The sequence below is a fragment of the Protopterus annectens genome, chromosome 1.part2 (assembly GCF_019279795.1).
Source record: "Protopterus annectens isolate FY-2018-M chromosome 1.part2, PAN1.0, whole genome shotgun sequence".
Classification (NCBI taxonomy): domain Eukaryota; kingdom Metazoa; phylum Chordata; order Ceratodontiformes; family Protopteridae; genus Protopterus; species Protopterus annectens.
This window is the reverse complement of record NC_056727.1, coordinates 448,562,147-448,587,684: the sequence shown is the minus strand read 5'-3', so window position 1 is coordinate 448,587,684 and position 25,538 is coordinate 448,562,147. Positions and strand designations below refer to the sequence as shown.

General features: G+C 45.4%; 1 protein-coding gene across 1 annotated transcript in view; it reads right to left on the bottom strand.

The window, feature by feature from the left end:
• Positions 1 to 25,538, bottom strand: part of POLR3F (RNA polymerase III subunit F) — a 1,043,854-nt gene that overhangs the window by 446,711 nt on the left and 571,605 nt on the right. Inside the window, exon 5 of the mRNA XM_044056984.1 lies at positions 6,661 to 6,773. Within this exon, the coding sequence (XP_043912919.1) occupies positions 6,661 to 6,773 (113 nt within the window). The remainder of the gene's footprint in view (positions 1 to 6,660; positions 6,774 to 25,538) is intronic.

The window sequence follows — 25,538 nt, the reverse complement described above, 5'->3', positions numbered from 1 at the left end:
AGGGCCCAAACAAGTAACACAGAGGGTGTGGAAATCTTGGTGAGGAATTACTTTATCACAACCGAGGCAACTGTTAACTTTCTCTGACATTAGATAGAAAAAAGAAAGAATTCCCCAAGGGATATTTAGCTTTCTGAAGTATTCACTCTGGTGTGAACTGACTGACATATGTACTAGATGCTTCGAGCTCCAACGGTAAGAAAGAAAGTACAGTTGTGTACCTACCATAATTGTAGATGTTCAAGTGTATTCCCTGTTGCAGTCGTTACAATCAGGTTATCCTGCTGGCAGGATACCCGCAGTCGGCCCAAGTTCCAAAGTCTAGGTCCGGTGTCGGTTGCTGTCACCTCCTCCCTGACGTCAATGTGCTAGGGGTCTAAAAAATGCAGCCAACGCCATTTTCTTCAGTTTTTCTTGCCCCAGATGTCAGGTGCCCTTAAAATGGTAGGCTAAATTATGCCAATAAGCATGCATACACAAAAAACAACTTTTCCTTCATCTACAAGCAAATACACCACATAGGTTGTATAGAACAGAGAAGTACAGGTAAGTCCCAGCAAGGAAAAGGAGGGATGGTGGGAGGGTAACCTGGACTGCAAAAGTGAATACACTTGAACATCTACATTTATGGTAGGTACACAACTGTACTATGTTCATCGTGTTTCACTGTTGCAGTCATTACAATTGGGTTGAATCCCAAAGCTAAGGTTGGGAGGCTGGTGCTAAATAGGATTAGGAGAGGCTATCAGGCCCTGCAGAACTGCAGTGGCAAAGCCTGCCCTGGATTTAGAGTAGAGAGGTAAGCGATAGTGCTTTGTAAAAGTATGCACTGAACTCCAAGTTGCGGCCTCTAAGATGTCTTTGGTTGGTACTCCTCTGAGGAAGGCTGCTGAAGTGGCTGCTGCTCTGGTTGAATGTGGCCTAATGCCCTTAGGCACTGATTTGCCATGGTGTGAATAGCAGAAACGAATGCAGTGGCCTATCCACTTTGAAATAGTCTGTTTCGAGATAGGCTTTCCTTGTGATCCTGCAGCATATGACACTAGAAGTTGTTCAGTCTTTCTGAAAGCTTTGGTTCTGTCCAAGTAGAAGCGTAGCTGCCTGTGAATGTCCAAAGAATGCAGAAGTTTCTCACCCTTATTCTGTGGGTTTGGGTAAAAGGTAGGCAAATTAATTGTTTGGTTAAGGGCCACACTGGACACTACTTTAGGCATAAATGTAGGGTTTGTCATTAGAGAAACCCTGTCAGGATGGAAAATGATAAAAGGTTCCACAGCCATGAGTGCCTGTAACTCTGAGACTCGTCTAGCAGAGGTTATTGCTAGGAGCAGAGCTGTTTCCCAGGATAAGAATTTTATATCAGCTGCAGAGGCTGGCTCAAATGGAGGCAGTGTGAGTTTTTCCAAGACACAGTTGAGGTCACATGCAGGTACTGGTGCTCTCCTTGGAGGTCTTATGTTTTTGGCCCCTCTGAGGTACTGCCTTAGTAATGGACGAGAAAAAATAGGTGGTTCTGTATTGTAATGAGCTGAAATGGCAGAGGCATGAATTTTAATTGATGAAAAGGAAAGGCCTTTATCCAGCATCTCAGTTAAGTACTGCAAAATCTGAGGAATATTTGGAACAGTCGTGTCAATACCTTGTGACTGGTTCCAAGCACAGAATCTCTTCCATTTTTCTGCTTAAGAATTTCTGGTGCTAGGCCTCCTGGCCTCCAAAATAACATCCATCACTGCTTTAGAGAGAGGTGTGTCTTGAATGGCTACATTACCCGCCAAGCTGCCAGGTTTAAGGTCCTGAGTTGGCTGTGCAGTATCTGACTGTCTTGTTGGGTGAATAAGTGAGGAATCTGAGGTTATGTCCAAGCTGGGCATTGAGACAAGCTCTTTAGTACTGGGTACCAGTGCTGGCGAGGCCAGTCTGGGGCAATCAGTATAATTTTTGGTTTCTCTTGTCTGACCTTGAGGAGTACCTTGGGGAGGACAGGCAGAGGAGGAAAGACATATATTGTTAGGTTTTTCCAGCTGAAAGATAGAGCATACACTTTCCATGCTTGCTTGTGATAAGTCCTTGTGCAGAATCTCTGTAGTTGGCAGTTGTGAGGAGAGACAAATAGGTCTATGTCTGGGCATCCCCAGTTCCTTGTTATCATGCTGAAGACTTGAGGATCCAATTTCCACTCGTGGGGATCTATTAGGTTTCTGCTTAGTTCATCTGCCAGAGTATTCATCCTTCCTGGCAGGAATTGTGCTTGCAGATGTACTTGGTAAGTCAGTGCTGTGTCCCACAAGTTCATGGCTAGTCTGCAGAGGGGGTAGGAATGCATGCCCCCCTGCTTGTTTATGTACCACGACTGTAGTATTGTCCGTCTTTATCAGTAGTTGTCCTGGATGAAGTAGATCCTTGAAGGCTGTCAGGGCATTCTGAACAGCTAGCATCTCTTTTTGATTGATATGTAGATGCATTTGACTTGCGGACCATGTGCCCTGAATACATCTTCCTGCCATATGGGTGCCCCAGGCATAACCTGATGCATCTGTTGTCAATGGCTGTGGGTAAGGTGAATGGCTGTCCCGTGTTGAGGTGACAGTCTTTTGCCCACCATCGAAACTCCTGTTGCAGGCAGGGAATGAGGGTAATTATTGTTTCCAGGCTGTGGCAATGTTGAGTCCAAACACTTTTTAGATACCATTGAAGTTTCCTCATATGCAGTCTTGCATATGGAATTAGCAGTATGCAGGATGCCATGAAGCCCAAAGCCTGCAGAATTTTTCTTGCAGATAAATGGGTCTTTGTTGCCAACATTTTGAAATAAGTAGTCAGTTGTCTGTGTTTGTCTGGTGTGAGATAAGCCATCTGGGCAGTTGTATTTAAGCTTGCACCCAGGAATATTATCTCTTGAGAGGGTGAGAGTTTTGATTTCTTTTCGTTTACTGTGTATCCTAGACCTGTTAGTAATCTTTTTACAAATGCCAGATGCTGTAGTAGAATGTCCTTGTTCTCTGCTTGAATAAGGCAGTCATCCAAGTAAGGATATATTTGTATTCCTCTTTGTCTGCAAAATTCAATTACTGATGCCAGGCATTTTGTGAAGACCCTGGGTGCAGTAGATAAGCCGAAGGGTAGTGCAGAGAATTGGTAGTGCATAGAGCCAGCTATAAATCTGAGGTATCTTCTGCATGATTGTCTGATTGGGACATGCAGGTATGCCTCTTTTAGGTCTAAAGTCACAAGCCAAGCCTTCTTGCCCAGCATGGGCAGAAGCTGCTGCAGAGTTAATATTTTGAATTTTGGAATATCCAGGAATGTGTTTAGGATAGACAGGTCCAGTATTGGTCTCCAGGCTTTGTCCTTTCTGGGTACCAAGAATAGCCTTGAGTAAAATCCTTGTCCCTGCTCTTGCTGTGGTACTTGCTGAATGGCTCTCATGTCCATGAGCGATGAAAGATTTTTTTGTGCCTCTGCCCATTGATTGCATGGCAGGTCTGGCATACCGTTTGGCCTTGGCAGGGTGTGAAAATGGTATCTGTAGCCGTGAGATACCATATTTAAGACCCATTTGTCCTGAGTGATCATGTGCCAATTTTGTGAAAAAAGTGCTAGTTTTCCCCACAAAGGAGCTGCCAGAAAATAAGTGCTTGGTGCTGGCAGGGGAAAGTCATTGAGACTGTTTCCTGTATGGTTGTGATTTTTCCTCTCCGCTTTTTGAGGTAGAAGCACCCCATTGTTTAGGCCTGTATGAGCCTTGGGGCTGTGATCTGCCTCTGGGGCATCTACATCTGCCTCTTTGTGGCCTGTCTGACACTAGAAAGGACCAATTCTTTGTAGGCCAGTTCCTACTAAATCTGGGAGGCTACACCTGTAAGAAATCCTTCACTGTTTGCATAGACTTAGCTTTGTCCTCCAGTTTCTTCAACACCTCCTCTGCTTTAACACCAAACAAGGTATCATGTTGTAATGGAGCATCTAATAGTTTTGCTTTAACATGATCGGGTAGATTCTGTTCCGTTAACCAAGCATGCCTCCTAATGACAGAACCTGTAACTGCAGCCCTGCAGGAGGCCTCTAGAGAATCAAAACCACATTGCAAAGTATGCTTTCCCACTTGTTCAGCTGCATGCAATAAATCCTGCATTTCTTTGTTTTCTGCACGTTCTGAATTTGTCAACATTTTCTGTTTAAGCAGTGACATAAGATAGTGCTGATAATTAAGCATATGAAACTGACAATTTAAAGCTCTTACAGCCAAGGTAGCAGAAGTATAAATCTTTTTCCCCCATCTGTCCAGGGCCCTTGAATCCCTATCAGAGGGGATAGGGTTTTTGCAGTGGAAGCCTTGACCCCCTTGGGACCCTGAGAAATAGTTTCTGAGTCAGAAGCAGGGTTTTTGTAAAGAAATGTATGAGAATCAGGAACCCTGTAGTATCTGTCTGGCTTAACAGGAGCTGGTGGTAAAGAGTCAGGAGACAGACTGGACTCTGAAAATACATCATATACAATGTCTAAAACAGGAGGAATAGCAAGGGGCCTGTGCTGAGACAATAAAAGGAAGTCTCTGAGCCTTTTCTTGGATTCTGAGTAATCTTGGCTCTCCTAGTGGAAATGCTCCCTCATAGTATGCAGGGTCTCCCCAAAAGAATAATCCTCAGGAGGAGAGGCTGAAGGGATAGATTCTTCAGCATCAGAATCCTCATAGGGAGGAAGGGAATATTCCTGTTCAGAAGAGGAATCAGAGGAAATGGAAACCTGATCTGAAGATTCATATTCTATCTCTTGCCTAGGCCTCTTATCAGGAGGGGGATGGGAACCCATGATCAAAGTAATTAGGTCTTCGGCCATTTTAAGCATCTGTTTTTTAGGCATGGAGGCCTGTCCAGGAGAATGCTGTACTTGTTTCTTTGTCTTTAGAGCTGCTTTAGTCTTTGCCTTTGAAGCTGAAGTTGGTTTTACATATAATTGTGTAGGCCTGAAAACACCCTCAGAAGCAGATGCCTGCTCAGCGGCTCCGGACCCATCTGAGGGAATAGTTTCCGAGTGTCCAATACCTTGAGTTTCCAGCGGCCTCGTCAGCTCCACGTGGGAGTCGGAAGGGGCCTGCGGCTCTGAGGTAGCGGGCGTCAGGGAATGCGAAAGCGCCTCACTGAGAGCCGACGAACCGGCGACAGGCCTAACGGAAGCCTCATCATCGGTTTTGGACCTCAGATGCCTGTCCTTTTCTTTTTCTTTGTGCTTTTTATAAACTCCGGTAGTCGGCTGTTCCGACGGCATTATATAATTGAATCTTCTGCCAAAGTAATGAAATGCAAAATCTTACCGATGCTTAATAGTGCATTGGTTAAATTTAACACAAAACCGACAACTAGCAACGTCGTGGTCAGGGCCTAGGCAAGGAATACAGTAAGAATGAAAATCCTTATGAGGTATTTGCTTCCCACAAAAAATACAAATATTAACTTTTTCTGACATCGGTCTGGAGCAAAGAAAAAGTTTCCCCAACGGGGTACTTAGCTTTAATGAAGACTTCGGATCTGAAATTTGAATTTGAAAATCTCAGGAGTCGGCCGACCGGCACTTGCGAACTGCTTTTGCTTCGGGCACCGCGCGGCAAGAAAGACTGAAGAAAATGGCGTTGGCTGCATCTTTTATACCCCTGGCGCACTGACGTCAGGGAGGAGGTGACAGCAACCAACGCCGGATCTAGACTTTGGAACTCGGGCTGACTGCGGGTAGCCTGCCAGCAGGATAACCCAATTGTAATGACTGCAACAGTGAAACACGATGAACATAAGGTCATGCTGTTCGCAGACTCCACTTATATCCTGGGTGTAGTGACATCAGTCAAGGGTGTCCGCTGGTCATAGGAAGAGGAAAGACATTTACTCTGGCATTCGGGCCGGCCAAGGGCTTCCACAGAAGGAAATTCCACAAGTAAGGACGGCAACAGCGAAACATGAAAAACATCTTGACTTTCCCATCAAATACATTGATATCCATATGCCCTAGTGCTATCTTTACACTGCATCCATGTCAATCACTTACTGAATGAATGTTGGTATAATCTAACTGAAATGCAAAAAAGTTTCATATCACACTGCCTTTTCATGAAATGGTAGATGTATGCTAATAGTGGCACAAAGAATTCCTCTTCTATGTTCCCTTTCTCTTTTGGTGGCAGCACAGCTACAGACAATAATTCACATTTATTACTCCCCCCAAAAGAAAACCAACTGGCAATTAGGAAAAGCTTCACCAACAGTGTATTTGGCTTTCAAAGAATTCTACAGACCAGAGCTCTGAAGCAGAAATCAGGCTGAGGACCGTAAACTTTCTTAGAAAAATACAGATCATGCATGCAGCAAAAAATAAGTGAAAATGGGACAGACTGACTGACCCTTTTATCTGGAATGCAGACCTCCATCCATATTCAGGGCACAGCTGGCCTGTGCTAAGACATCCAAAGAGCTCTGAGAACTGACCCCACCAGGCAAATGTACACCTGTGGTTAACTCTAATACACAGTGAACAATACTGCAACAGTGATCCATACAAAGAATAGCTACTTATTTTAAATAACCTATGTCACCATACCAGGTTGCCTGATTATCATTACTGAATACGGCCTATCTGAACCTTTACTCTTTGCAGGGATTTAATACTTACAGCAACAGATTTGACTGCCTTTATTAGTTTTTTGCTTTCCAAGTTCTTAAGGATTTTGTTTATCTCTGTCAGTGGCAGGTTACTCTTATATCGAATATCTCTGCTCCAAATACCTGTGAAAGAGGGAGAGGGAGAAGGAATTTCATATCTTCAAATTTCCAAGCATACAAAAACAATTTTCACAAAATTTGCGAATTTCATTATTTGTACTTAGCTACACTGCCTCAAATACAAGCGTGCAGTTTTGTAAAACATTTTTAATGCCTCTAAAGTTATCAATGTGGTACTTGTACAAACAAGTTGAACCTTATAATCAATAGCAAAATAAATCTATTAAGGGTAATTATCAGGATCAGATGAAGCCATGCCCCTATGGTGTGAAGATCCAATGATGCAAAGGGGAAAAAAGATATAAAATAGGAGTAGAAAGAGTGCCAACAGAGCAACCATAGTTTAGGAAGGAAATGTTTATTGCATTTGATTTTAAAAAGGGATGGCTTGTTTGGAGATTTTGCTACAAGGGTACAGTGAGTAAAGCCATTTCAAAAGCAGTAAGAAAACAGGCAGACACACCCTGTGTGATGATGTCTATGTGTATGAATGTTGTGATGGCTGACACATTCATGGTGACAAACAGAAAAAAAATCCTGTAAGTTCTGCAAGAAGGCAAACAATGTATTAGTTTTCTCAAAAATACTGCCAGAGGTGCAATGTACAAGTAACAAAAGGAAAGTGCAGTTGTGTACACTTACCATAAATGTAGATGTTCTAGTGTATTCACTGTTGCAGTCATCACACTTGGGTTATCTGCCTGCAGGTAGCCCTCAGTTGGCCCGAATACCAGAGACTTCGTATTTCTGCGCCGATTGCTGTCACTCTAGGTCTGACGTCAGGGGTATAAAAACAGGCAGCCAACGCCATTACATCAGTTTTTCTTGCCCCAGATGTCAGCTGCCCCCATAATAGGAAGCAATTAAATGGTATGGTAAAACCCCCATCAAAAAGCAAATACACAACAAAAAATAGACATACCAACCATAAGGAGAGGTAGAGCCAAGATAAGTCAGGGGGCTGGAGGGAGGGTAACCATTACTGCAACAGTGAATACACTCGAACATCTACATTTATGGTAAGTGTATACAACTGTACTATGTTCTTCGTGTTTCACTGTTGCAGTCATCACATTTGGGTTGATTCCTAAAGCTAAGGAAGGGAGGGGGAAGTTAAAGAGCATTAGGGCCAGCTATTAATCCCTGCAAGTCTGCAGTGGCAAATTCAGCTCTGGATTTAGAAAAGATAGGCAAGTGGTAATGCTTGGTGAAGGTATGTACAGAGCTCCAGGTAGCAGCTTCTAGGATGTCCCTGGTAGGGACCCCTCGGAGAAATGCCGCAGAGGTAGATGCAGCCCTGGTGGAATGTGATCTTATCCCCTGTGGGGTAGGTTTTCCATGGTGTTTGCAGCAGAAATGAATGCAATGGACTATCCATTTGGAAATGGTTTGCTTTGAAATGGCCTTCCCCTCTGCCCCTGCAGCAAAGCTAACTAGCAGCTGCTCATATTTTCTGGTAGGCTTAGTCCTGTCCAAACAGAATCTAAGTCTTCTGTGCATGTCCAGAGAGTGCAGTATTGGTTGCCCTCTGTTTTGTGGATTAGGGAAAAAAGAAGGCAAATGAATGGACTGATTTAGGGCCACAGAAGACACCATCTTGGGCATAAAGGAAGGGTTAGTCCTGAGGGAAACCCTGTCCACATGGAAGATAATGAAGGGTTCCACTGCCATGAGGTCCTGTAATTCAGACACTCTTCTTGCTGAAGTGATGGCTGGAAGGAAGGCTGTTTTCCAAGAAAGGAATTTCAACTCAGCTGTAGCCGCTGGTTCAAAGGGTTGAAGATTGAGCTTTTCCAATACAAAGTTAAGGTCCCAGGCTGGAGTGGGAGCTCTCCTGGGGGGGTATTAAATTTTTGGCCCCTCTAAGGAACTGCTTTAGCAAGGGGTTAGAGAAAAGGGGTGGCTCTCTATTATAATGTGCTGAAATGGCAGAGCCATGAATTTTAATTGACGAGAAGGCCCCTGTAGAGCATTTCTGTTAAGTACTATAGAATCTGAGGTAAGCTGGGCACCGTTGTGCCCATCCCCTGAGCCAGGCTCCAGGAACAGTATTTTTTCCACTTTTCAGCTTAGGAATTTATAGTACTAGGCCTCCTTGCCTCCAGTATCTGTTTACTAAGGGATGCTAAGGGAGAGCTCAAGGAATTAGCCAGGCTGCAAGGTTCAGGGTTTGAAGCTGAGGGTGCAGAATCTGGCCCGCCTGCTGGGACAGCAGGGAAGGGGTCTGAGGCAGGTGCCATGGTTGTAGCAGCACCATACTGCGCAAGAAGGGGTACCAGTGCTGGCATGGCCAGTCTGGTGCAATCAGTATTGTCCTTGGCTTGTCCTGTCTGATCTTTAGTAGAACTTTTGAGAGGAGAGGCAGAGGGGGAAAGGCATAAACTGAGAGGCTTTCCCAGGTAAAGGACAGGGCATCCACTTTCCAAGTTTGGCTGTGGGGAGGTCTTGTGCAGAATTTGCTCAATTGGTAGTTCTGAGGGGAGGCGGCCACGGTGGTGCAGTGGTTAGCATTGCCACCTCACAGCAAGAGGTTCTCTGGTTCGATCCTCGGCTGCGGTGCCTTCTGTGAGGAGTCTGCATGTCTTTCCTGTGGTCGCGTGGGTTTCCTCCGGGTGCTCCGGTTTCCTCCCACATCCCAAAGACATGCTGTAGATGGATTGGACACGCTAAATTGGCCCTAGGTGTGAGTGTGTGCATGTGTGTGCTTTCTGTGGAAGGTTGGGCATCGGGCTGGCAACTCGACACCGTAAAACTCCACTGCCAATTATGAGCGGACAGGTGATCTGCTGTGGCGACACCTAACAGGGAAAAGCTGACAGAATAAGAAGAAGAAGGTAGTTCTGAGGGGAGGCAAACAGGTCTATCTCTGGAGTCCCCCCATTTGTTCCTCAAGAGTTTGAATATTTTGGCTTCTAGTTTCCATTCGTGTGGGTCCATGAGATTTCTGCTTAAATCGCCTGCTAGTGAATTTAGTATGCCAGGCAGGAATTGAGCTTGCAGGTGTACTTGGTAGTTTTAAAGAGCCATGGCTAGTCTGCAGAGAGGGTATGAGTGGTGTTGTCTGTCTTTACCAATAGTTGTCCTGGAAGAATACAGTCTTTGAAGGCTGTCAGAGCATTCTGTACAGCTAACACTTCTTTTTGATTTATATGCAGGTGCATCTGTCTCGGGTTCCATTTGCCCTGAATGCACTGCCCTGCCATGTGAACCCCCCATGAATAGTCTGATGCGTCTGTTGTTAGGGTTTGGGGGGCAGGGGGTAGAGTGAAAGGGAGTCCCTTGTGGTAGCAGGCCTCTGCCCACCAAAGGAACTCTATTTTGATACAAGGAATGATAGAAATCATAGTTTCCAGGTCCTGAGAATGATGACACCATAAGCTTTTTAGATACCATTGGAGTTTCCTCATATGCAGTCTTGCATATGGAATTAGTAAAATGCAAGAGGCCATGAACCCCAGGGCTTGCAGTATTTTCCATGCAGATAGCTGAGGTTTTGTGGCCAATAGTTTGAAGTAGGTTGTCAAGTAAACTTGCTTCTCTGGAGTGAGTAATGCCATCTGGGAATTTGTGTTCAAGTTTGCTCCCAGGAATACAATCTGTTGGCAGGGTACTAGGTGAGATTTATTTTCGTTTATGGTATACCCCAGTGAGATTAAAAGTTTCTTTATGAATGCCAGGTGTTGTAATAGCAAGTCCTGGCTTTCTGCCTGAATCAGACAATCGTCCAAATATGGGTAAATTTGAATATTTCTCTGCCTGCAAAATGCAATGGCTGGAGCTAGGAACTTTGTGAATACCATGGGTTCAGTAGATAAGCCAAAGGGAAGTGCAGAGAACTGATAGTGCATGGAGCCTACCCTGAAGCGTAGGTATTTCCTGCAAGATTCCCTTATTGGGATGTACAGGTAAGCTTCCTTTATGTCTAGGGTTGCCAGTCAGGCATCCTTGGCTAGCATGGGAAGAAGCTGTTGCAGAGTTAGCATTTTGAATTTTGGAACTACGAGAAAGGTATTGAGAATAGAGAGGTCCAGGATAGGATGCCAGGAGTTGTCTTTTCTGAGTACCAGAAAAAGTCTTGAATAAAAGCCTTGTTCCCTTTGTTCTGCTGGGACAGGCTGAACAGCCTTGATATTGAGGAGAGAGAGGGCCTGCTGTTGGGCCTCAGCCCATTGATTTGGGGGTAGGTTTGGCCAACCATTTGGTGTTGGTAGGGTGTGGAAGTGGAATCTGTATCTTTGGGAAACTATGTTCAAAACCCAATTGTCCTCGTTGTTGGTTCATTTACCCATCTAAATATTTTGATACTCGGTTCAACTATCCAGAAATGGCTTCAGTAAGCCACCCGACTACCAACATTCTGAAAAAACGCAAAGATAGAGACAGGTCGCATAGGTCCAAAGCTGCCAACGATGCTTCCGTTAAGCTAGTCGCCAGAGGCCTGTGAGTACCTTGAGACTGAGGCCTGGGTGGTCTGCTGGTTCTGGGTTTGGACTGAAAAGGCCGAAGAAGCAGGAAAGGCCCAATTCTTAGAAGGCCAGTGCCTACTAAATCTGGGAGGCTGTACTTGCAGGAAATCTTTAACAGTTTGCATAAATTTAGCTTTTTCCTCCATCTTTTTAAGTACTACTTCTGCTTGGTTGACAAACAGGCGGTCTTGGTTTAAGGGAGCATCCAGTAATTTAGCTTTAACATAATCTGGCAAAGTTTGCTCCTTAAGCCAAGCATGCCTTCTAAGTACAGACCCAGTGAGAGCAGCCCTGCAAGATGCCTCTAATGAATCAAAACCACATTGCAAAGTATGTTTTCCAACTTGTTCAGCAGAATGCATTAAATCCTGTAATTCTTTATTTTCAGCACAGTCAAGAATCAACATAATTTTCTGTTTAAGCAATCCAATAATATGCTGCTGATACTTTAACATATGAAACTGGCAGTTTAAGGCCCTAATGGCCAAAGTTGCAGAAGTGTAAACCTTCTTACCCAATCTGTCCAGGGCACTGGAATCTCTATCAGTGGGGGTAGGGTTTTTGGCAGTAGTAGCCTTAATGCCTTTGGGTCCCTGTGAAATGGTGTCAGGATCTGCAGTAGGATTCTTAAAGAGGAACTTGTGAGAGTCAGGTACTCTGCAATACCTGTCAGGTTTTCTGGGAGCCGGGGGTAAGTATCAGGGGCCAGGCTAGATTCCAAGAAGGCATCATCTACAATGTCCAGTACAGGAGGGATAGCTAAAGGCATGTGTTGAGGTTGAGGCAGGAGTAAGAATTCCCTAAGCCTCTTTTTGGAGTCTAATCCTGGCTTTCCCAGTGGAAATGCTCCCTACGTGTATGCAAAGTTTCACCAAAAGAGAAATTCTCTAAAGGGGAAGCAGAGGGAATGGAGTCCTCTGTATCAGAATCCTCATAGGTAGATAAGGGCAACTCTTGGTCATCAGAAAAACAAAACTTTCAGAATCCTGACCAGAAGAATCCGAAGGAAAATCAGTTCTAGGTCTCTTAGAGGGAGAAGGGTGGCTTCCCCTGATTAGAGTAATAAGGTCTTCAGCCATTCTTACCATTTGTTTTTTAGGCATAGGGGCCTGACCATGCGGTCCGTGCGTCAGTTTTCTAGTCATGGATCGAGATTTAGGCCTTGAAGAAGAAGATGGCGTTGGTTTAATATGCAAGTCAGTAGGCCTGAATACACCCTCAGAAGCGGGTGCCTGCACAGTGACTCCGGATCCATCCAAGGTAGAGACATCCGCAGGTTCCACAGTCGAAGAACCATCTCCCGGTATACCGGACTCCGAATGGGTCTCAGTACAGGCCTGTGAATCAGAAGTAGCGGGTATCAGGGGATGCAAAAGCGCCTCACTGAGTACCGGCGAACTGGCGACTAGCTTAACGGAAGTGTTGTCGGCAGCTTTGGACCTATGTGGTCTGTCTCTGTCTTTATCTTTGCGCTTTTTCAGAATGTCGGTAGTCGGGTGGCTTACCGAAGCCATTTCTGGATAGTTGAACCAAGTACCAAAATATTTAGATGCGAAAATGAACCGACGAATAGTTCGAGGTTTGAATAAGGCAAAAAACCGACAGCGAGGGACATTGTGGTCTGGACCTAAGCAAGGAATGCAGTACGAATGAAAATCTTTATGATGTATTTGATTTCCACAAGAAATACAATTGTTAACTTTTACTGACATCAGTTTAGAGCAAGAAAAAGTTTCCCCAATGAGGTTCTTAGCCTTGTTGAAGACTTTGGATCTGAAACTCGAAAATGAAAATTTCAGGAGTCGGCCGACCGGCACTTGCAAACTGCTTCTGCTTCTGGCACAGCATGACAAGAAAGACTGATATAATGCCGTTGGCTGCATGCTTTATACCCCTGACTACCTGACGTCATGGAAAATGAGACAGCAACCGACGCAGGACCCAAGACTTTGATAATCAGGCCGACTGAGGGCTACCTGCAAGCAGATAACCCAAATGTGATGACTGCAACAGTGAAACACAAAGAACATCCTGCTGTTGGGCCTCCGCCCATTAATTTGGGGATAGGTCTGGCCAACCATTTGGTGTTGGTAGGATGTGGAAGTGGAATTTGTATCCTTGGGAAACTATGTTCAAAACCCAATTGTCCTGGGTAATGAGTTCCCAGTTTTTTGCATGCAAGGTGAGCTTTCCTCCTAAGGGAGCAGGTAGTAGAGCAGGGCTTGGAAGGGTTAAGGTTAAGTCATTGTGCCATTTTTCCGTAGGGGAGTGGCTTAATACTCTCTGCTTTGGAAGTGGGAGCCCCCCACTGCTTAGGTTTGTGCGAAGCCTGAGACTGTAGCCTAGGTGGTCTGCTCTTCCTGGGTTTGGACTGGAAAGGACCTGTTCTTAGAAGGCCAATGCCTACTGAATCTGGGAGGCTGTACTTGTAGGAAATCTTTAACAGTTTGCATAGATTTAGCTTTTTCCTCCATCCTTTTGAGGACTTCTTTTGCTTTGTTGCCAAAAAGGCGGTCTTGGTTTAAGGGAGCAGCTAGTAATTTTGCTTTTACATGATCTGGCAAGTTTGTTCCTTAAGCCAAGCATGCCTTCTAAGTACAGACCCAGTGAAGCAGCCCTGCAAGATGCCTCTACAGCGTCAAAACCACATTGCAAATTATGTTCACCAACTTGTTCTGCAGAATGTATTAAATCCTGTAATTCTTTGTATTCACTACAGTCAAGAATCAACATCATTTTCTGTTTAAGTAGCCCCATAACACGCTGCTGATACTTTAACATATGAAACTGGAAATTTAAAGCCCTAATGGCCAAAGTAGCAGAAGTGTATACATTCTTACCCCATCTGTCTAAGGTTCTAGAATCTCTATCAGAAGGGGTAGAATTTTTGGCAGCAGTAGCCTTAATGCCTTTTGGTCCTCGGGAAATGGTCTCTGGATCCGCAGAAGGATTCTTGAAGAGGAACTTGTGAGAGTCAGGTACTCTGTAATACCTGTCAGATTTTCTGGGAGCTGGAGGTAAAGTGTCTGGGGAAAGGCTAGATTCTAAGAAAGCATCATCTACAATGTCCAGAACAAGAGGGATAGCTAAAGGCCTGTGTTGAGGTAGGAGTAAGAATTCCCTAAGCCTCATTTTGGAGTCAGAGTAATCCTGGCTTTCCCAGCAGAAATGCTCCCTAAGAGTGTGTAAGGTTTCACCGAAAGAAAAATCTTCTGGAGGGGAAGCAGAGGGAATGGAATCCTCTGCATCAGAATCCTCATAAGTAGATAAAGGCAAATCCTGGTAATCAGAAGGAGCAGAAAATAGAAGTTATGTTCTTACCATAACGTTCCATGTTAGTTGTCTTCTTCTCGCCTTCTTCTTGCTGGATGGGTTCGGAGCCGACCTCGGCTCCGACTCGGCCACTCTAAAAGCTCGAGAGTTGGTTCCACCGGCTCGAGGCTCCCCTTATATCCCACAATGCTAGGCGAGAGTTACCTCAGATCTCGTTTGTAAGCTAACCCCAGCTGATAACAGTAACAATATAACTGTAAAAACAGAATCCACCTCTAACAACAGGAAGAAAAAGGGTGACCTACATCCTGAACCAAGAAATATGCATAATAGCATATGACTAAGGAAGAGGTGGTAGAAAGAGAGGTCACGATCACAACTCCTCTAGGTCTGTCCAGGCCAGGGGGAAGGAGGGTGGGACGCAAGAAGAAGCGAGAAGAAGACAACTAACATGGAACGTTATGGTAAGAACATAACTTCTATATGTTAAGTTGTCTATCTCGCCTTCATTCTTGCTGGATGGGACCGTGTCCCTAGCACCTTGTCCCGGGTGGCCTAACGGAACAGACTCCTGAGAACAGTGGAACCAAAATTAGCTCTATGCCTAGAAGCTAAATCCAACTTATAATGAGAAATAAAAGTGTGAGGAGTAGCCCAAGTAGCCGCTGCACAAATGGTGTCAATAGGCAGCCTGTCTTGGAAGGCTAAAGAAGTAGCCAAAGCTCTGGTGGAATGGGCTTTAGGTTTATTAGGCAATTTTTGTTGTCTAATTTCATATACCAGGGAAATCAAAGATGTTAGCCATCTGGATAATGATACCTTTGAAACTGAAAGTCCCTTTCTGCTTTCCGCATAGGAGACAAACAGCTGATCAGATTTTCTGAATTGTTTCGTCCTATCCAAGTAGTACCTTAATTGACGATGAACATCCAGGCAGTGTAATTTTTGTTCAGACCTATTTGAATACTCTGGGAAAAAGACAGGAAGGTCAATGGTTTGATTTATATTTGATGTTGAAACCACCTTAGGAAGAAGGACGGGTTAGTTCGTAAGGAAACTCTGTCCTTATGGAACACAAGATAAGGAGAACGACAACTGAGTGCTTGAAGTTCTGAAATTCTTCTAGCTGATGTGATAGCCACCAGAAAGAGAGTTTTCCATGATAATAATTTCAAGGAACATGAAGCTGCAGGTTCGAAGGGGAAAGAATCACAGAAGCAAGAACTAAATTTAGGTCCGAAGGAGAACGAGGATTTCTTATAGGAGGTCTGAGAAGAAAAACTCCTTTCAAAAAGCTTTGCAAAGTTTGTGGGACATTAGGGCAGATTCAGAAATGCCCACATGGAAATTAGAAATAGCTGCCAATTGAACCTTAAGAGTAGATGGAGATGAACCTGCATGGAAGAGTTCAGCTAGAAAATCAAGGACTAGTTGGATGGAAGCGGTGAAAGGATCTATGTTCTTTCCTTGTGCCCAATATGAGAAGCGTTTCCACTTACTCAAATAAATCTTTCGAGTGGAAGATTTATGGGAAGCTATCAATATATCTCTAACAGAGTGAGATAATTGAGGAAGCCTGGCTACGGTTGGAACTGGAGGAACCAAGCAGTGAGGTTCAGAGAGGGGAGGGAGCGATGAAACTGACCCGACTGGTGGATCAAAAGATCTGGAACTAGGTCCAGGTTCCACGGTCGCTCCAAAAGAAATCGATGTAGAAAGGGGAACCACACTTGTCGAGGCCAGTAAGGAGCAATGAGGATCAATGAGGCCTTCTGGTGATAGCTTTATGTATTACTTGAGAGATCAGTGGGAAAGGAGGAAATGGATACAGATGTCCCGGGGCCAAACTTGGACTAGAGCGTCCCTGCTGGGTTGGCCTGGTAAAGGGAATAGAGTGAAATATTCTCTGCACTTGCTGTTTTGGGGAGTAGCAAAAAGATCGCAGCAAGGCTGACCCCACTTGAGAAAGATTTCTCTCACTACAGAGTCTTTCAGAGACCACTCGTGAGGCATGAGTATAGCTCTGCTCAACTTGTCCGCAATGTGATTGGACTTCCCGGGGATGTGCGTTGCTATCAGAAAACGCTGAGAAGAAATCGCCCATTGCCACAGTCTGAGTGCTTCTCGACACAGGGGGTAAGATCTGGTTCCGCCTTGTTTGTTGATGTACCATACTACAGACATATTGTCTGTCTGGATTGCAATCGTTCCCAAGGGAAGAGAGTCTTGAAGGGCTTGCAACGCTAAAAGCACTGCTCTCATCTCCAGAACATTTATGTGCAAGTGGCATTCGTTTGGTTGCCATGTGCCCTGGACTGTCCTGCCCTGATAATGCCCCCCCCACACGATCAGGGAGGCATCCGTTGTCAGAGTAGCAACCGGAGGAGGTGGAACAAATGGTCTTCCCGACAGGAGCTGGGGGGAAGACATCCACCATATGAGATGCTTTTGCACGCGTGATCATAATGGTGTGAGACATTGGAAGTTCCTGGTATGACCATTGGGTAAAAGCATCCACTGAAGGATCCGCATGTGGTATCTGGCCAATGGAAGGAGAGGTATGGCGCTGCCATGATTCCCAACACCTTTAGAACTAACCTGGCTTTGACTCTGTTGTTGTTGAGAAGAAGTGACACCAATTTGTGAATGTCTGATATCCTTTGGTTCGTTAGCCTTGCAGACATGTTTATAGTATCTAAATTTGCGCTTATGTAGGTAATAGTACGACAAGGCGACAAAACAGACTTTTCGCAATTTATTGAAATACCCAGTTTTTGACAAACGCGAAAAGTATAATCTCTGGCCATCAGAAGGAGATGCTTGGTGGGAGCTGTGAGAAGCCAGTCGTCCAAATATGGAAACACCTGGAATCCTTGTCGTCTCAGGTGAGAAGCTACCACTGCCATGCATTTGGTAAACACCCGGGGGGCAGTGGTAAGACCAAAGGGCAGGGCCCTGAACTGAAAATGACTGGTTCCCAGCCTGAAGCGGAGGAATCTTCTGGAGCGTCTGTTCATTTTTATGTGATAGTACGCATCCCGAAGGTCTATAGAGCACATCCAGTTTCCTTTGCCCAAAAGGGGAAGAATGGATTGCAGCGTGACCATCCGAAATCTTGTTTTCTTGACTGATTTGTTCAAGACACTGAGATCCAAGATTGGTCTCCAGTCCCCTGTTTTCTTTGGAACTAAAAAGAACCTTGAGTAGATTCCGGATCCTTGTTGGTCTGCTGGCACTGACTGAATTGCTCTTTTGCAAGCAGTTTTGAAATTTCCAAAGCTGCTATATCCCTTTGAGGTGGAACATCTGGAAGGGATTTTTGATTGATTTGGAAAAGCGAAGAAAGGGGATAGAATAGCCTTCGGAAATGATGGACTGTACCCATTTGTCTCGAGTCAGGGATAGCCAGGCTTCTGGGTACAGTGACAATCTTCCCCCGGCTGCCTCCGAAGATGGGCAGTCGGGCAACACCTCAGGGATGCTGTAAAGGCTTTTCAGGAAAGGCTTCCCGATTGCCCTGGTTCTGCGGACCCCCTGCCCCTAGGGCGACGTCTACCATTGTTATTCCCACCTCTGCCTCTGGTAGGAAAACGACTCTGTGCGTCAGGCGAAGTCCCTTGAGATTGTTTACGGAACCACATCTTCCCACCCTTCTGGGCTTTGGGGTAAGGCCTAGAAGGAGTCGAAAAACAGACTCCGACGGCAGAAAGGGTCTTGCCATCAGTCTCGCACCTAGTCAGGGTTTCTTTCACTTGAGGACCAAAGAGATGATCCATCAAAAGGGAGTTCGTGAAAGACGTCTTGAAAGGGTCCGCAAAATTGCATAGCCGCATCCAGGCGTACCTACGTAAAGCTACATCTGTCCCTGCGGCTCTGCTCGCTCCATCGGCCGCATAAGAGAGGAGGCGCATGGAGGAGTTAGATATGGAATTAAGGGTAGCCAGCTGCGTGTTCATTTTATCTTGGAAACCCGCAGCTGTAGGATCCTTTAACATTTCACTCGCTTCCTTGATCAAGTCCCTTTGAAGACGAGTGAAATGGCACAGGTAATTCAGCGAACGCATGGTAAATGTCGCTGAGGAGAACATCCACTTCCCGTACCTATCCATGGACCTAGATTCCTTGTTAGGTGGATGGACAGGCACTGAAGGATCAGCCAGTTCCTTCTTTGTGGCAGCAGCTACCACCATAGCATCCACAGAAACTCCTTTTGATAAAAATTGCTTGTCTGCTGGAGCTGTGATGAATTTAGAGGGTCTCCTGGGAGTGGGGTCCACTGAATCAGGAGCCGTCCATGCCTTCTTAGCAACCACCTGCATGAGGGGGTCAAGGGGGACACCCAGGAGGTGGAAGGACGAGAGCCAAACGCCTCAAGATACACAGATTAGTCCTCCGAAGGGTTGAGGGCTGGCCAATTTCCCTCTGTTTCAGGATCTCCACAATGTCTGCAAATCAGACATCTTCAGAAGGGGAATGGGGGGAACCCTCAGAATCATCCAGATCTGTGTCTGGCGTGATAGTCTCAGGTGTGTCAATGTGCTTCCTCTTGCTCTTCCTCTTCCGAGGGGCTCTTCTGCCAAATCAGGAGAGGCCTCGGAAGAGGATGAAATCCCACAGGGGCTCCTGAGGAGCTGGCCCTCTGCGGTCCGGGATGAGAGAGTGAGTCGACTTACCCTGAGGCAGCATCGAGGGAGGGGCTGACGGAGCCGACTGTGGAGTAGAGCGAGGCTGTAACACACTGCGCATGACCTCGAATGCACCCCTGTCAGGCAGAGCCAGAGGTCCCGCTCCGAGGAGCTAAGAACCCCTCGGCACCGACAGTGATGGCTCGAGGCGATGTCGAGCCGAACTCACCAGCGCCGAAGCACCGAGAGGGAGAGGGGTCGGACAAGGGTCGATGCCACTCACCCCTCGAGCCGACGAGGGAAGTCGGCGCCGAGATTCCTCCAAAGAAGAAAACGGAGCCGACGAGGGGGCCGTAGACAATTGTCTCGGCTCCCAGGTCATCACAGTCTGGGTGCCGACACGACCCGGCTCGAACTCAAAAGAGTCGAAGGAGGAAAGAGTTGATGGACGGGGCAGGCACCGACTGATGAGTCGGGCTCTGAAGCAGCTGGGCTAGTGCCTCGGACTTAAGTAGTCGACTCACCTCCCTCTGAAGGTCATGATCGGACAGCCTCGATGACCTAGAGGAATGAGACCTTTGGCTCCGTTCAGACAGCAGGGAGATCCTGGAGCTGAATGAACGGAGCCAAGAGAAGGTGACCTAGACCTCTTTCTGGTTGTCGGCTCCGAAGGTCTTGTCGGAGCCGACACGGGTACTCGATAACCTCGGCTCCGGCGGAGCGAGGAAGCCACAGAAACTGTGGACTGAGACTTATCGGCTCCAGCCGGAGCCGATAAAGGCAAGGTTGAACAACCTGAGGTCTCGGCTCAGAAGCCGGGCCAAGACCTCGATGCCTTAGAGGGCTTCCCTGTTGAAACTGACAGGGAATCCTCTGGCTTCAACAAGCCTCTCAGAATCAACTTGTTTTTCTTTCCTGCAGGACCCTGGGGCTGAAGCCATGGCACACAGCACAGGAGTCCTGCAGGTGCAAACCCCAGACAATAGACACAAGAAGTGTGGCGTCTGTCAGAGACATTTTCTGACAGCACGCATCACACTTCTTGAATCGAGACCTTTGCTTCTTTTGACATATCCCTAACTGACAGGTGTACACAAACACACACCCAAACACACAAGTTATACCCTGTCAGTAAAAATAATAATTTTAGTAGAAATACTAAAAATTAAGTACAAAAATTAAAGTAAAACTACACAAACACTCCCTAGGGAAGGGAAGGCCAAAGGCCCAAAGGGAGAACCAACAGTTCTTTTAATAAAGAAACGGGAAATATTAGGGTCGGGGATAAAGTTCTATGATCTACACTAATCTAGAAAGAATTTAACTTAAAAGGGAAAAAGAGTAACTTTTAGAAGAAAAAGCTAACACTCACCAGGAACCGGTAGAAGCAACCAACCTCGAAGCTGTAGCGGCAAACGAGATCTGAGGTAACTCTCGCCTAGCATTGTGGGATATAAGGGGAGCCTCGAGCCGGTGGAACCAACTCTCGAGCTTTTAGAGTGGCCGAGTCGGAGCCGAGGTCGGCTCCGAACCCATCCAGCAAGAATGAATGCGAGATAGACAACTTAACATAATCAGATTCCTGATCAGAAGAATCAGAAAGAAACTCAGTTTTAGGTCTCTTAGAGGGGGAAGGCTGGCTTCCCCTAATCAAGGTAATGAGGTCTTTAGCCATTCTAAGCATTTGTTTATTAGGCATATTGGCCTGAGCCTGCAGTTTGGTCGTCGGTTTTCTAGGCGTGGTGCAAGTTTTAGGCCTGGATGAAAACGATGGCGTCTGTTTAATATGAATGCCTGTAGGCCTGAATACACCCTCAGAAGCCGGTGCCTGCACAGCAGCTCCGGACCCATCCAAGATAGAGACATCCTCAGGTTCCATAGTCGAAGAAGCATCTCGCGGCATACCGAACTCTGAATGGGTCTCAGTAGAGGCCTGCGAATCAGAGGTAGCAGGTATCAGGGGCTGCGAAAGCGTTTCATTGAGTATCGGTGGACTGGCGACTAGCTTAATGGAAGCGTTGTCGGCAGTTTTGGACCTATGCAGTCTGTCTCTGTCTTCATCCTTACATTTTTTCGGAAGATCGGTAGTTGGATGGCTTGAAGAAGCCATTTTGGAGTACACAGAATGAGTATGAAAATAATTAGCTGCAAAAATAGCCCGACGAGGGATAGTTCAGGAGTTGAATAAGGCACAAAACCGATAATGAGGGACGTCGTGGTCTGCGCCTAAGCAGGGGATGCAAGTAAGAATGAAAATCTCTATGATGTATTTGCTTTCCACAGGTAAGACAATGGTTAACTTTTACTGACATCAGTTAGAGCAAGAAAAAGGATCCTCAACAGGGTACTTAGCTTTTTTTAAGACTTCGGTTCTGAAACTCGAAAACGAAAATTTCAGGAGTCGGCCGACCAGCACTTGCGAACTGCTTCTGCTTCGGGCACCGCACAGCAAGAAAGACTGATGTAATGGTGTCGGCTGCATGTTTTATACACCTGACGTCAAGGAAGAAGCGACAGCATCTGACGCAGAAATCCGAAGTCTCTGGTATTCAAGCCGGCTGAGGACTACCTGCAGGCAGATAACCCAAATGTGATGACTGCAACAGTGAAACACAAAGAAAGTACAGTTGTGTACACTTACCATAAATGTACATGTTCGAGTGTATTCACTGCTGCAGCCATTACATTTGGGTAATCTGCTGGCAGGATGCCCTCAGTCGGCCTGAATAACAAAGTCTTGGGTCCTGCATCAGTTGCTGTCTCCTCTTCCATGACGTCAGGTCATCAGCGATATAAAACATGCAGCCGACACCATTTTAATCAGTTTTTCTTGCCCCAGATGTCAGGTGCCCCGCAAATGGGGAACAAAAATATATATATAAACTGTAAATATATAAATGCACCTTAGAAACATAAAATTTACCTTCAACTAAAAGCAAATACACCACAAAGGCTTTTGAGTATAGAGAAGGAAAGAAAAAGGCATAGAAAGGGGGTTGGCGGGTGGGTAACCCGGACTGCAACAGTGAATACACTCGATCATCTACATTTATGGTAAGTGTACACAACAGTACTATGTTCTTCATGTTTCACTGTTGTAGTCATTACATTTGGGTAGAATCCCAAAGCTATGGATGGGAGGAAGGAACTAAACAGCATTAGGAGCAGCTATAAGGCCCTGCAGGACTGCAGAGGCAAAGCCTGCCCTGGATTTAAAGAAGAGAGATAAATGATAATGCTTTGTGAACGTATGAACTGAGCTCCAAGTAGAAGCTTCTAGAATGTCTCTGGTAGGGACTCATCTGAGAAAAGCTGCTGAAGTAGAGGCAGCCCTGGTGGAATGGGATCTGATCCCCTTGGGCACAGGTTTACCATGGTGCAAGTAGCAGAAACGAATGCAATGGCTTATCCATTTAGAAATGGTCTGCTTTGATATAACCTTCCCCTCTGATCCTGCAGCAAATGCTACCAGTAGTTGCTCAGACTTTCTTAGAGATTTTGCCCTGTTTAAGTAGAATCTTAGTTGTCTGTGTACATCCAATGAATGCAAAATCTGCTCCCCCTTATTCTGCGGATTTGGGAAAAAAGTTGTCAGGTGAATGGTCTGGTTAAGAGCCACAATGGATACCACCTTAGGCATAAAAAAAGAATTGGTCCTGAGTGTCACCTTGTCTGGGAAAAATTATTTATTTATTTATTGACATTTGTTAACCGGGTTAGTCCAACTGGGATTTTGTCCCATTTTCAGTGGAGACCCAAGGAGAAAAGCTCCAGATAGTACAATAAAACATTACAGTAGTAGACAAGCACAGCAAACAACAGAAATAAAACTAGCATTACAGCAGTAAACAATAGAAAACAACACTAACAACAGTTAAACGACAGCAATTTTTTTTTTCTCCAAGAAAATACTATGTAACTGCACTAGTGAGGCAAAGTGCAGAGTGTGAGAAGGATCAACTGACAGTGATTCCAATGTGGGGGGAGGAGAGAACTATGTAGGGTCATAGCAGGGGCAGATTCTGGAATTGAGTAAATGTGTCTTAAGTTTCTTTTTAAATAGTGAGGTGTGAGAGATTGAGCGTATGTCAAGGGGAAGTTTGTTCCAGACTTGGGCCACAGAGTGTTTGTAGAGTAGCTTACCTACCGACTTATTTGGGTGGCAAATATCAAGCAATTGTTGATTAGAGGTGTGGAGGGGTCGAGATGGGGTGTAGACAGAGACAAGGAGAGATAAAGATGGACAGTAGGATGGTTTAAAGAGCATAGAGCGCAGCATGTGAAATTGGTAGAGATGCAGCAGTTGTGGAAGTTCTAGCCATTGTAGAGCCTTTAAAGCAATACAGTGGTGTGTGTTGTTTGGAGAGTTAGTGATGAATCTGGCTATTTTGTGGTAGGATTGTTGGAGCTTGTTCAGGGTAGTTTTTGGATATTTGTGAGAACTGGAGCGGCATAGAGGAGAGAGGGGAAGAGAAGTGCTTGTCCTAGGGTGAGTCTAGCCTCGGAACTGAGATTTTTTTTTATTTTAATGAAAGGCTCCACTGCCATGAGAGCCTGTAGTTCTGAAACCCTTCTAGCTGAAGTGACTGCCAAAAGAAAAACTGTCTTCCAAGAAAGAAATTTTATATCCGCAGTAGCTGCTGGTTCAAAAGGAGGCAGAGTGAGTTTTTCCAGCACAAAGTTGAGGTCCCATGCAGGAGTCGGTGCTCTCCTTGGAGGCCTTCAATTTTTGGCCCCTCTGAGATACTGTGGCTCTGTGTTATAATGAGCCGAGATGGCAGAGGCATGGATTTTTATTGAAGAAAAAGATAGGCCCTTGTCAAGCATCTCAGTTAAGTATTATAAAATCTGAGGAATATTGGACTTTGCTGTGTCTATTCCTTGTGCTTGATTTCAAGCACAGAATCTCTTCCATTTATTAGCATAAGATTTTCTAGTACTAGGCCTTCTGGCTTCCAAAATGACATCCATCATTTACTGAGAGATGTGGTTTGAATAATTAGTTGATTAGCCATGCTGCAAAATTCAGAGTTTGGAGCTGAGTGTGCAGAATGTGATAGTTCTGCTGAGACAATAGATGAGGTGTTTGAGGCAAGTACCATAGAAGAAGGTGTGACATATTCCTTAGAAGCGGGTACCAGTGTTGGCGAGGCCAGTCCGGTGCAATTAGGATAATTTTTGTTTTTTCCTTTCTGACTTTTAGTAAGACCTTGGAGAGTAGAGCCAGAGGGGGAAAGGCATAGACTGATAGGTTTTTCCAGCTGAAGGACAGAGCATCCACTTTCCATGCTTTTTTTGTGATGAGTTCTTGTGCAGAATTTGTCCAACTGATAGTTTTGGGGAGAGGCAAATAGATATATGTCTGGGCTTCCCCATTTCTGTGTTAACATGCTGAAGATTTGTGGATCCAGTTTCCATTCGTGCGCGTCCATAACATTTCTACTTAGGTTGTCTGCCAGAGAATTTTGCTTTCCTGGCAGGTATTGAGCTTGAAGGTGCATTTGGTAAGTCAAGGCTGTGTTCCACAAGGCCATGGCTAGTCTGCAAAGGGGGTAGGAATGGGTACCCCCTTGCTTGTTTATGTACCACATAACTGTGGTGTTGTCCGTCTTTATCAGTAGTTGTCCTGGATGAAGTAAGTCCTTGAAGGCTGTCAGAGCATTCTGAACAGTTAGCATTTCTTTCTGGTTGATATGTAGATGCATTTGGTTTGGGCTCCATTTGCCCTGAATGCATCTCCCTGCCAGGGGGGGGGCCCCCAAGCATAGTCTGATGCGTCTGTAGTTAGGGTTTGGGTGGCAGGGGGTAGAGTGAATGACAGTCCCTTGTTCTGGTGACATGTTTCTGCCCACCAAAGAAACTCCTGTTGCAGGCAGTGAATGAGAGGAATCATTGTTTCCAGGCTGTGACAATGTTGACTCCATAAGCTTTTTAGGTACTATTGAAGTTTACTCTTATGCAGTCTCGCATATTGAATTAGTAGAATGCAGGATGCCATGAACCCCAAAGCCTGCAGAATTTGTCTTGCAGATAACTGGGTTTTTGTTGCCATTTGTTTGAAGCAAGTTGTCAATTGCATTTGTTTGTGTGGCATCAAGTAAGCCATCTGGGCAGTTGTATTCAAGCTTGCACCCAGGAATGTAATTATTTGAGAGGGTACCAGTTGTGATTTCTTTTCGTTTATGGTGTACCCTAGGCATGCTAGTAGCCTTGTTACAAATGCCAGATGTTGAAGAAGAGTGTCCTTGTCCTCTGCCTGAATGAGACAATCGTCCAGATAAGGATACATTTGAATGTTTCTTTGTCTGCAGAATGCAATTACTGGTGCCAGGCACTTTGTAAAGACCCTGGGCGCAGTAGATAAGCCAAAGGGCAGTGCAGACAATTGGTAATGCAAAAAACCT